The 13,286-nt window shown below is 38.3% G+C and overlaps 1 protein-coding gene across 1 annotated transcript in view; it reads right to left on the bottom strand.

The window, feature by feature from the left end:
- Positions 1 to 5,114, bottom strand: part of plekhg5a (pleckstrin homology domain containing, family G (with RhoGef domain) member 5a) — a 32,650-nt gene extending 27,536 nt beyond the window's left edge. The window contains exons 1-2 of the mRNA XM_056244482.1: positions 4,979 to 5,114; positions 1,364 to 1,443 (exon numbers count right to left, since the gene is read on the bottom strand). Of these exons, the coding sequence (XP_056100457.1) occupies positions 1,364 to 1,443; positions 4,979 to 5,099 (201 nt within the window). The 5' untranslated portion in view covers positions 5,100 to 5,114. The remainder of the gene's footprint in view (positions 1 to 1,363; positions 1,444 to 4,978) is intronic.
- Between the last annotated feature and the right edge of the window lie 8,172 nt (positions 5,115 to 13,286).

Genomic DNA, 13,286 nt, shown 5'->3' with positions numbered 1-13,286 from the left:
TATGTAGGGCTTGGGTTAGTGACCATCGGTTGTACACTACTATTCAAAATGCATTCTGGGATACATTGAGTGGACTATATAGGGTATAATAATCATCACTATACATTCGGACAGCACTACAAAATGGCGAGGTCACTATATAGTCCACTATATAGTGAGTAGTGGGAGATTTCGGACACAGCCAAAGAAAACTTTTGTTTTTCCTGTCAGTTCCCTAAGCGCAAATGATGACAAATGATTATACTCAAATTTACATCATCTCCAAATCTGATCCTACTGTCACCTCTAAAATTCTCTCGGAGTGTGTGCAGGAAATAAAAACGTGGATGCACCATCATTTTTTTAAATTGAATTCTTCCAAGACAGAGATTCTACTCATTGGTACACCTGCGGCTACTCACAAAGGGAGACATTTTAATTTGATTATGGGTGATAATGTTTTATTTCCATCTTCTTATGCTTTTTAACCTTGGTGTGATCTTTGACACTCACCTAACACTAGACTCACATATTAAGAGTATTACAAAAATCTGCATTCCATCATCTCAGAAACATTGCAAGAATTAGGCCCTACATTACTCTACCTGATGCTGAAAGGCTTATTCATGCATTTGGTACATCCAGGATTGTAATGCACTATTTATTGATTTACCTGCTAAATCAATAAAACGCCTGCAGTACATCCAGAATTCAGCAGCACGTGTTCTTACATACACTTCACCGCGTCACCACATTACAGGCGTGCTGTATAGCTTGCATTGGCTTCCTGTTCAGTCGCATATTGCTTTTAAAACTCTCACACTAACATACAAAGCTATGCATGAAATACCCCTTCTTATATCTGTGACTTAGTCAGCCTGTGCGTGCCTTCCCGTTCCCTTCGGTCTACTAATTCGCTTACTCTTCAGCAGCCTCCCTTCCCTGTAGATTAGAATCTATAGGGGAGAGAGCTTTCTCTGTTGCTGCACCCAGGTTATGGAAAGCACTTCCTCTTATTGTTAGAGATGCTCCCATATTAGCCAGTTTCAAGAAGTTGTTAAAAACTCATCTTTTTAAAATTGCTTATATAGACTGTCATGATTAGTATTTTATTGTGTTGTACTCTAATGATTATTTTTGTATTAATCTTGTACTTCTGTATTTTATTTGCTTTTACTGACTGTAGCGCTTTGGGTTTTAGATTATAAATAAAATGTATTATTATTATTGTTGTCCTGGAATATTTCATGCGATAAATGCAATAGGCTTACTTGAGATTTTTTGTCCGTAAGTGTTCATGAAAACACTAAGTGGTGAAGATTTACCAGTTTGAGTCACCCCTGCAGGGCTTTCCTATACCGTGTGACACATTATGATGTCTTACCTTGGAAGCAAGCTGCCGTTCAGGACAGATAGGATGCTGACACAAGATGCCGGTTTTCTCCTCTTGTGCAGGTTTCTCACCTGAAACAACACACATACACACAGAGGTTAAAGGTCAACTGTATGTGGGAGGGAATTATAAGTGATGTCAATTTGTAGGTCAAACTGGAAAGGTGCGGTCAAATTTCACAAACAAAAAAGGTTCATTGTCCTTTGTCAATAGTGTAGCAATGTATAAAGCACAGCTTTCAGAACAAGCAGCTTTCTTTTGGTCTACACGCTAATCTGTGAGACCAACCTGAACCCGTTGCGAAATCTGTGTAGGGAAATCTTTTGCCCTCATGCGACATTCTCGTTTGTGTGGATTCCTATTTAAACGACTGGATTTGACGAACAACGGTAAATGTTATCGCACATGAAGGCTAATTGCTATAGATTCCCTTGGGAATTTATAAGTAAAATAAGGTCTGTGGTAATATTACCAAAGTCCTTTTAAGACAAGTCATTTCACTCGGCGGCCATCTTTGAAATGCCTCTCGGGCATACAAGTGCAGCTTTGAATGGGGAAACATCAAATTCTCCAAAACTGTTCACCAAGCTTACGATTCAATTTCACATTTGAAATCCCCAATGAAATCTGACAACTGTCTCATATATTGTGTTTCTAAACGCTTGAATCATGACAAAAAACTGAATTTTTCAGCCTGGACAAAGCTAACCAACTAAAACATTTTAAAACCCCATTAGAAATAACAGGGAAAACAGGGCTACAAACTGAACAGCTCTATATGGAAGTATCAATTATCCAGGAGTAATATAGAGGAGATTAATGAAGGAGATAAATATGATTGAGACATATCGTAACATGGAGGAACTCTTCTGAACACAGTGAGCCTGTGGGGGATATGTCCTTGGGCATGAGCCAAAAGACATAACATACAGCACAGCAATAGATGAGGCAGCTGGGGGGATATGTAGGAGAGAGCGATTGAAAAAACTGGGAACCACAAACAAGAGCTAGTAGAGTGATACAATTTGTGACAACTACTTAATTGCATGAAATGCTGATCAAATAAAATTGCATGTATCACTTTACAACATATAAAGACTAACAACTGGTACCAGGAGAGATGATTCAAATTACAATAAATACAGTATTAAACCTCGAGGAAGGGATTAACTGAAAACTGACAATAACACAAAAAGGAAAAGAAAGAGGAAAAAGAAAAACAGACAGAGCGAAAAAGGTTGGCGGAAATCTAAGATTTCCAGACATTACAAGTTTGCTGGCAGACTGGCTGATTTTCCTTTCAGTGAGGGCAGTGGTATTCCACTTACCTAGAAACCCGCAGGGTTTAATGTGAAAAAGTGCATGATTTTTCATTGATGATTACACCCCTCATTCTCCTTTCTAGCAATGCTGCCACCGCAAAACTGGCTGAACAGAAGCCATTGATGATTACAGACAACAACATAATCAACAGCATAGACAAGAAATAGAGGCAACATTACATATTACTGAGAAACATTCCTATAGGTTGATTTCTTACAAAATAGTAAGAATACAATGCTACAGTGAATGGTATATTGATACGAGGGTGTTTATTAACTTGTGTGTGGGGGGGGGGGGGGAGTTTAAAAAAAATGTTTTTAAAGTCATAACTTGTTTTGAAAAAAGTTAAATACCCAAACTAGTTCATTTAATTTTCTATTAACAAAACAATTTTTTTTTTTGATGGAACTTACACCACAACAGAGAGTCATAATTAGATTTTTTTTATTATTATTATTATCCACTTTCACACACTAAATATTGAGATTGTTTATGATTATTTTGCTCTTTATTTAGATTATCATAGTTTAAAAATGCATAAAGGGCATTTTTTTTGCATTTTTAAATGCAATCTATGCATAAAGGGCATTTTAGCATATCAATAAATTGTCCCAAAAAAAATCATATATATATATATAATGACAGAACTTGGAACGCCCATACAATGGTTGTAAATGTTTGATATTTTCAAATACCATAGTATTTAAAAGGTACACAGTTCCTACTTCATTAAGGCATCTGTGTATTTTCCAACATCCTGAAAGTAGAACATCACCACACAGTCCAAGCCAAACTCTAGATATTATCCTCAACACATTCCATCTCACGTCACCTCCATCACTCGATGAAGAATATTCCATTTCTCCTTCTTTAGTCAGAGAGGTAGAGGGCACCTCCTAAAAATCCTCTATGTTAGGAATGTGCAGAATGCCAGGAACTGTTTTTCATGCCCCTCTGTTTACCCAGTTGTTTGCTGAAGTTCCTGAGGAGCGCACATCTACTGTCTCAAGTGCTAGAGCGGAAATATTTTATATTATACTTGTTTTCTTTTGCCTCCATTGGAGGAACACCAAGCTGATGCCATGGATGCCAGTATATGTTTTGAAAAGTCTGAGAATGTCAAAACATTACCAGCTGAAGGTCTGGAAGCGGAGTTGTTATCGATTCTTTATTCCTAGCTGACTAATCCTCTTGCGTTTTGGACTTAAATGAGATTAGACAGAACCTGACATTGCTAAATTAGCTCAACCGATGCCGTGAGTTTGGGGAGGCACAACCTGCTTATGTAACCATAGGCAGAGGGGCAATGTCTTTGGGAAACTTTTTGGTACGACTTGAGAGGAACAGAAATGACACACTTCACTTCATCATTGCACAACTGCTAAAAAAAATAAAATGCACAAGCTTTAAAATAAATCTAAAGAAAAAACATTTGCTTGACTGTGTGGACAAAGAGGGATAGAGTGAGTGATTAGTCAAAATATTTCCAGAGACAAAGGTCATTCAAAGTGGGTCCTAATAGGGGCATTAGCACACAGATTAAATGGTAAGGATATTAAGTATACGGACAAGCTAAAACTCACTCTTCCCCTGCACTTTGCTGTCACAGTAGTCTCTCAAACCTTCTGACTACTTTGTGTAGAGAACCACATGTTTGGTTTCCACTAAGCCAAAACAAAGGTTTCAAAAAAGAAAGAAGCCATTTTGTTGGACAAGACCTAAGTGTAAAGGCATAGATTTACACACACACACACACACACACACACACACACACACACACACACACACACACACACACACACACACACACACACACACACACACACACACACACACACACACACACACACACACACACACACACACACACACACACACACACACACACACACACACACACACACACACACACACACACGTTGGGTTTTCATGTTTTATGGTGACATTCCATAATGTACAAACTGCATATTCTATCATCTAACCCTAAACCTACCCATCACAGAAAACTTTCTGCATTTTTACAAAAAAAAAAAAAAACTTAGTATGATTTATACACTGCATTCCTCATTGGGACCAAAAAATGTCCCAACAAGGACACAGAAACATGGCATGTGAAATATGGTATAACACAGAGCCTATCCATCTGCAATTTTATATAATATCTTCAAAATTACAAACAACTTTTAAAACACAATTTTGCAATTTACCTTTGGAGTAAAAAATTGATAATGATTCAACCAAACTGTCTCACACCATTCAATGGTGTCAATTAAAATCTCTTACCACAAGACTTCTGGGTAATGTCCATGAGGGAGGTCCAGGTGTACTTCTCCACTCCCAACTCACTCTGTGTACATGGCAGAGTTTCCAGTTCATAAGACCCATGCCGACGCCAATAGAACATCGTGCCTCACAATCCAAGCAGAACCGATAAATCTAACGCCACATCTCACTTGTTAACACGGAGGAGATTGAGATGATCTTCTTCACTCCTTGAACCAAACATCAGTCTTTAGATGATTACTTCTCTTCATGTTTCCCCAAATTAGAGAATGTACTAAAACTTGAGTGGCTTCTCTTGTGGAGAAAAGTTCTCAGAATACTGGATTTCTCTAAAGTTTCCAGGCTGGGTGCTTTGGACTTTGTGAGCCAGCATGTGAAGGGGGAAAAAGAGGGGGGCTTGACCCACACAGCACGCCAGACAAGCGCTGCATTCATCCACATGTGAAGTGCATGCTGGGATGTGAGGGAGACTTGGACCTGTGACTTTTCAGAATGGCAAGAGATACAAAGCTGCCTTTTGAGATGTCCACCTACTTGTAGCCAACAAACTCCATGCATCTCAAAGTTACAGTATCATATAGAGCAATGAAGCAGAAATCATAGTTTACAGACTCTCAAACCAGAGTCAATGATATAGAGCAAGTAATGGAGGACAATGACCTCTCAAAAGCAGGTTTAGAAAGTTGAAAATGAGAAAGGGTTAAGATAAAGATTAAAAGAATAGCTGCAAGAGTTGGCGAGTGCCCTCCAGAACCCCCACAATTTCTATTTTGCTCTGACAAATTAGAGAGTAGCATGGGAGAGTCTTAGCTGTTGGGATCCAACATTTCCAGCCATATGGTAGTGATTTGGAGCAGTGTGACGTGCAGGGGTTAGTTTTAATGACCAGGCTTCCAGTGGCAGTCAAGCCAATATGCCGCAGTCTCAGACTCTGTCAGCTTAATCATTCGCTGCACATGTACAAACAACAAAGCTCTTTTCATCTTCACCTAGACATTTCTCTCTGCGAGCTAGTGTACGACAACGTCTTTTATAATTACAGCTTGTTTACATTAAATAATTACGTTCGAACTTTATTGTCAAGACATCATAGCAGTCTTGTTTCTGCTGTACGTTGCTCTGTAGTTGTTGTTTGACTATTCGAATAGCTCGTCTGGTGTATTGTTGTGCTCACTCACGATTCTGAGTACATAAATAAAGACTAGGACTGTTAATCGATAATTGAGTAATCATTAATTAATCAAGTTAATCACATATAATCTCACTGATAAAAGCAACCAAATGAAGATAATTCAAGATATTACAATGTGGCAGACAAAAGCATGACTACAAAACAAGTCTTTAGAAATACATTGTTCAGTTGCATTTAATCGGATACAAATAAATAAAACAGTCTAGAAGTCATTATGAGTGTCGACTGTCGAATATATCCGATATATATCTAACACTAACTTGTTAAATAAAAAATATATACCGGTATACAATTTATAGTTTTTAAAAATGTTGAAGTATTTAAAAGACATATAATAATACAAATTTGCTACAGACACCCACTGTCCATCTGCCATCTCCATCTACTATGGTGCATTAGCCCCTAGTGAGATATTAAGAAATATTATTTGTTTAAATGCATGATCATCACATACCACACCCAAATTTTGTCTGCAGCATTGCATTCGGCTGGTCATCATGCTATCTTCAGCTCATAATACTCAGCGTGTAAAACATATGTTACCACCAGCATTTTGGCCACACATGAAAAGAACACTGTGGTGTGACAGCTACTACAGTCCATTATAATAACTAGGCTAATCCCCTGATCTGTGATTCTCCTGACATTGTTTATCTTTGTTTTAAAACACTAGCATTAGGACAGTCATGCACATGGCGAACTATCTGAAATCAGTAATGGGCTTGGTTTGGAGGCTAGATGGCAAATTAGTCAGCCAAGTGACAGTTCTCAAATAGCCTAGACAGTTCCATGCAACGGCTCCTATTCAAAATCAGGTAAACAGGTCTCTATTTCTGGTATTCCTCATCATAAATTCAAATACTTAGACAATATTTGACATTATTTTAAGAAATACTACTCAATTTCTTCACTGATAAACTGTGAGCTTCATAAAAGCCCCATTTGTTAGTTTGAAGTTTGAATTTAATAACTATGGCCCTGGACCTCACAGACAGAACATAAGAGGCATTTCCTTTGGTTGGCAGAGTCACTTTGTTTCCACTGTCAAACTATTTTTTATAAGGATTTCAAACTATTTATATTGCCGAAAAGAATATAAAAATTAATGATCTTGTGGTCAATCTTGCTGGGAAAAAAATGAACTAGTTGCACACTATGTGAGTTCCTTTGGCTAGCAAGGGTTGTTATAAGGGAATGTAAATACGGTACATTTGTTTAAATGGACATAAGACATTTCATCTAAACAACTGAAAGGAAATCTATAGAGAAAAACCTTTAGACAGGATGGAAATTAATTGTACATTTAAAATGTAATAATATAAATACTGACCCTCTAATTATAATAGTCAACATGTATGAATTGGAACCACTTAATGTAAAATCAGCAGGTATAACTTTTATCTGGAAAAATCAACCTAAATGCAATCTACCCTTGCAGCTGTTAAAAGGAGCTGTTGGCTGTAGATAGATACAGATTGAATCACAGACATTTCCTCATGATAAGCCATTGGAGAAGTAATATAGAAGCCTACCGGTTACAACGTAAACACAATTTAACTAAATCTAATTGTGAGGAATTAGAAAAGCCATGAACAAGAGTGGCAGAAAATCTGGATTTGAATAGCCAAAAAGTACATAATCCTGTACAAACAGACATAGGCCTACATTATTACGAGTAAAACCAAGTTCAGTCTATTTTCAGGTATCAAAAGCACAATACATAATCAGTTAGTCAATATGGCTAACTATAGGGTCAGAATGTACAGAAATTACACAGACATCACACCTGCAGCCTGAGAGAAAACTTTCCTTTAGTCTAAGTTACCACCCTTACCTGGTTATCACCAAAGTTAAGATAAAGGAATGCTTATTCCCAAACTTGTGAAAATAGTGTATGTCTAACTCATACGCACGATGAATATATCAAATCTCATCAGGCTTGCAATGGTGCACATGAGGAATAGTTTTATACGTTCGTGATGATTTTGAAGCTTGACACCCTCAGTCATCATTCATTTTCATTAAATGGAAAAGTGGAACATGAAATGACGACAGAATTCCGGATGAACGATCCCTTTAAGACATCCTCAAAAAACGTATCGCGTCAGCACGCGGTTTTAGCACTAGTTTTCATCATTTCCACAAATATGCCCAATATACAGGTACACCTCACATTATTGTAGCCGGTAACACATAAGAGAAAATGCCACTTACCAAGTAGCAAACGAAGTCCAAGCCAGCTCTTGGGTGGCGAACCGTATCGATGCATTATGTGCTGTTAACCATGTGGGTTAATTCCCAAGTCCGGCGTATTCATCTGTTGTTCTCAGAGATGAGACATCCGACCATCCGCCGCTAAGTGTCAGCAGTAGAGCAGACATGAGCTCTGACGCGCTGTTGGCAATCGTCCAAAAACAAAGCGCGAGATAAGTCACTTTAACTAAGTTTGATATTACTGACATCTGTTTATAATATACAGCGTATAATGGTGGTTCCCTATACTGCCAGCTATTACGTTTCTTTAAAATATCTTCTCTGCTTGAGTGACGTCTAGCGCTTCACCTTCCGTGTGCTGGAGACTGGAGAGACACAAAAGGACCTGTTGACTGTGCCGTTGACGCACAAAGTTTTTGTCTCCTTTCTGGCCTCAAGGTTTTCTAAAACGTATTGAATTGCGTTGTAAGAACATGGCATATCCACTTTCAAAGTCAACATGACATCTTTTTTTAGCACGCACAGCTTTGTGTCTTTTTTTTTTTTTAAAGCAGACATGTTATTCCATAAAAACACTGTTGTCTCCTCCAAATCCTATACTACCTCCAACTTCATTGTCTCACCTACTTTGCACGCAGGCGTTTCCCTAACCTCCCTTCCCCATCTTCTCTCTTAGCAATCTGACATTTAATTTTACCTTTCAGACCGGATATTTAACGGCAAAATGCTACATTTATTCTGCTGTCCAACAATTGACACCTAGACCTAGGCCTGCCTACTCAATTTTCTGCCGCTCATTTCTGTATTGACACATGACTTTCTCAAGCTGTACTGTTTTTTTTTGTTTTGTTTTTTTGTTGTTGTTTGTTTTTTTGCCATTGCTCAGGCCATGGCAGATTGCTATTTACATGGCGGAATTTGCAAGCGGAAAGACTGAACGCTTCTCCAGAGAGGAAACGGGCAAGGTTTAAGCGAGCAAGCAGACCATCTACGGGACAACCCGGATTCCACCATATCTTTATGTACACAATAATAATCTTTTACATTGTAATCCTTTTATTTTTAATATTTGGCATTTTTGTGTGCTGCTGCGGGTCCCTGTGTGTGTAATAAGCATGCACATTGTACACCTGGCTATGGGCTCATATTACTAATGCACCCTTTAAATAAAATAAATAAAATAAATAAATATTGCACCATTTGTCCTTGCTAGTGAATGTGTCTGGAATGTGGACATGCTGAAGGTGTCTGGACCTTGACATGATGTTCCCGACTGCTGAGTTGAGCAGGATGCCCTGAGCTGGTGAGCTGAACGGCAGACCTATGATCTATACCTGGGTTGTTTTGGATCAGATCCCATCAACGTGTAAGATCGCTCTTATCAGGTGTGACAAATCCCTAATCCATTCAGGTTGACAACAACTATGCTTTTATAAACCAGGTCTGTCAGACATTTAAGGGAAGGGTAAATCTGTTGTTTGAGTAGTCTTATCCCACCTGACCATGCAAAACAGATTAAAAGAGATTACCTCATCTTTGATAAAATGTGCACAAAAATATACACCGGCTGTACTTTCTGCCAAAGAAAACATGCATATGGTCTCACTACCCACATGCAGAGTAATAAATCAATACATTAATGATGGTCTAAATGATATACTCATCATTATCATCCTCACATACTGTATAGTCTCTTGAAAATTATCACTAGCTTTTGTGAGCTGAGCATATGTGTCTGCTTAGACTCATGGCTGTCTCTACAAGCTTTTCTTAAGCTGATTAGCAGCTCGGTAGATTAATTCATTAGTTTGGGAAAATAATGAATACATTTAGGCCATTGTATCAGTGGACTGGGGCCAGATTTAGTTATATTTTTCATTTTTCTTCAGACTATAACACATCTATCTGCTATCTTTTTGTATTGAAAACATAAATATGTTCCAAAAGTAATAATAAATATTCACATTGAGAAAGACTTTTATAATGAAATTATAAGAAAGAATGATAATTGAATTGAATATTGATAATAATTTTGAATATAACACAATGCCATGTTGGAGGCAATTGTTACTGAAAAAAATTATACTAACCCTCAATTCCCCAAATAAGAGTGAACCTCAAAGTTGTAATATAATTTCTTAATACTTAAATTAGTAGTTAATATTACTGAATAGTTCACCTTTATGTCAAAAAATTTCAGTGCGGAAAATGTTGGCAAACCCCAAATGGCCTTTTCACCCGTTGACAGCTGAATATGCTCCCTAAGGTCAACCGAGTTTTTTCTTCTTCCCATCTTCAGGTGAAAGATGTCCCTGAATGTACAGAGATGGTCTGAGAACAGACCTGTCATTGTTTACGTATAAATGTCCTGAGTGTTTTGTTTGCACTTCCTCACCTGTCAGAGCTGGGCTACTTCTGGCACTTTACATTCCATACTTTAGCCTGACGACTTCACAAATTAAAGATCATGAGAGCACGTGAATATTTAAAAAAGCTTATGTGCACAGATAAATAATTTATAATAAATACTGTGCATTAGGCCAACATAAAAATAATAGTTGTTAATTTTGATTTCATGGTGACTAAAAAACTTCAGAAATTTTGTGTGTTATAAGCCCCCCTGTCACAATTGCCCCCGGTCTCCCCTACTTTATTCATCTCAACTGTTCATTTATCTTGAAGGTTAAATTTAGATGCTTGAAATTGGAACTGTCAGCAGCATACAGCCAAAGAAGTCTGCAGTCAGAGAGAGTGAAGAGAAAAAGAGAAAGACTGCCTGAGGTCTTGATCAGATTGTTTTTAATCAGTTCCTTTCCACCACTCCCCTGTCTTGCCCTTTCCTTCAGTTTATTTCTTTAGTTTCCCATGCCTCATGTCCACAGTGAGTTTTATCCTTTCCCTACTCTGTTTCCTCCATATCCACCTCTGACCAACCCATGAATAAGATGAGTATGCAAGATGTGGACATTATTGCATAGTTATTGCTAAATCTATTCTGCAAAATGCACAAAATATGAGTGCATGCTTATTGTGCCAAAATACTAAAAGCATAAAACTACTCAAAATATGTAATAATGAGATACACGGACACGGCAGTGTGAATGTGTATAGCTTATTGAATGACAATTCTGTGGAGTTCTTTGGATATAGATTCCATGAAGGCCTGGCTATGACTGAAGCAAAAACTTGTTTTGGTTTACCATGTACCATTATCGCTCTGTCTGGTTTTGGTACTCATGCATTTACTTCCCCCTGGTGGTAAAACCTAGTAAATACAGGACTCTGACAGACTGTAAAAGTGATTCTGCTATCACATGAAATCAACGGACTGAAATTCTGAGTCACCTGGGTCTTTACGCTTTGTCTCGGCTGCTTTTCCTGGTGACAGGAGCTGTTAACACTTGGATGTGAGAGTGAGTGTGCTGCTAGATATTCCTCTGGGCTCACGCTGTCAGATTTCATTCCCTCAGGCACAAATATACTGAGTTCAGTGTATCCAGCCTGCAGGCTATCATCAACAAAGAAAGCACAGTGGATTTGAAGTCAGCCAGTTGCAGCTGCATTGCAGGTTCATGTTTATATGGAGGGGGTTGGTTTAGGACCGTCAAAACCTAAAATCACCTGCATTAGGGAGACCAGCCAGTTCTCACAAGAAAAAAACGGCTTTATGAACAGTTTTAATGAAAATGTACAAATGGGAAAGGGTTGTATGACAGTTTGGGTTTTATAGTTAGGGATCATGTGACCATGTTATACGCATGCGAATGACGTCATCGTTTTTACAAATTCACATTTTTGTTACATGGAGACATCGTTTTCAAAACCTTGCACTTTGAAACTTATTTTCAGAAGCTTGCTTTTTCAGGCCCCCAAAACGCTATTGTTGTGTAAATGAACTGCCAAAGCGCATAAAAAGTTTTCCGTTTTCAGTTGAAAGCAGTGTCATGTAAACATACCCTAAGGGCCCTGTCATACACCCGGCACAATGCAGTGCCAGGCACGATGCAAGTGTTTTTTTTCTAGTTTCAGCCTGACACCGTTATCATTTACACATCCTGCACCATGTTGTTTAAATAGCAAATGCATTTGCGCCCATTTATGCACCCATGGGCGTGCTGGTCTGAAAACTATAGGTGTGTTCGGGCGCATTGTTGGTGCGTTGCTATTTTGAGGCAACTAAAATAGACTGAGCCATTGACCAACAAAAACCTGGTCTAAAGTCACTGGCGCAGTATATATATATTTTTGTTATTTAAAGGGCGCATTATTAATATGCGACTATAGGTGGGTCCACAATGCGCGTACACTCTGCTTATTACACACAGGGCCAGCACACAAACTAGCCAAATATTAAAAATAAAAGGATTACAATGTAAAAGATTAATATTGTGTACATAAAGATACGGTGGAATCCGGCTTGTCCCGTAGATGGTCTGCTTGTGTGCTTTAAAGGAGAAGTCCGGCGAAAATGAACCTTTGGTCTAATAAAACATTGGTACCTAGTCAACCGTTCTCTGAGATTTGTTTTCATGATAATAGACAGTCCACTTCGTGTATACAGACAGGAGCCATCTTTGGAAAACAGTCTCGACTAGTCAAACCACGAACGCCATTCATACAGTTCAGAAGTTCACTGAACTTCATACAGTTCAGCTCACTAGCACGTCGTTCGTGGTTTGATTAGTTAGAGACTGTTTTCCAAAGATGGCTCCTGTCTGTATACACGAAGTGGACTGTCTTCATAAAATATCTTCTTATGAAGTTTTATGTAACAAAGTTCGGGAGGAGCATGTTCAGGTAATCATCCAATCAGCACAAGAAGAAGCCAGTATAAATAAAGCCTTCCCTTACCTCCTGTCTCATGACTTCTTTCTCAGCATCTGACTCCGCCTCCGTGCAGGC

The sequence above is a fragment of the Rhinichthys klamathensis genome, unplaced genomic scaffold (genome assembly GCF_029890125.1).
Source record: "Rhinichthys klamathensis goyatoka isolate OS25496 unplaced genomic scaffold, OSU_Roscu_1.1 h1tg000989l_1, whole genome shotgun sequence".
Lineage (NCBI taxonomy): Eukaryota > Metazoa > Chordata > Actinopteri > Cypriniformes > Leuciscidae > Rhinichthys > Rhinichthys klamathensis.
Note: the sequence above shows the minus strand (reverse complement) of the source record. Positions and strands in the feature narration are given on the sequence as shown.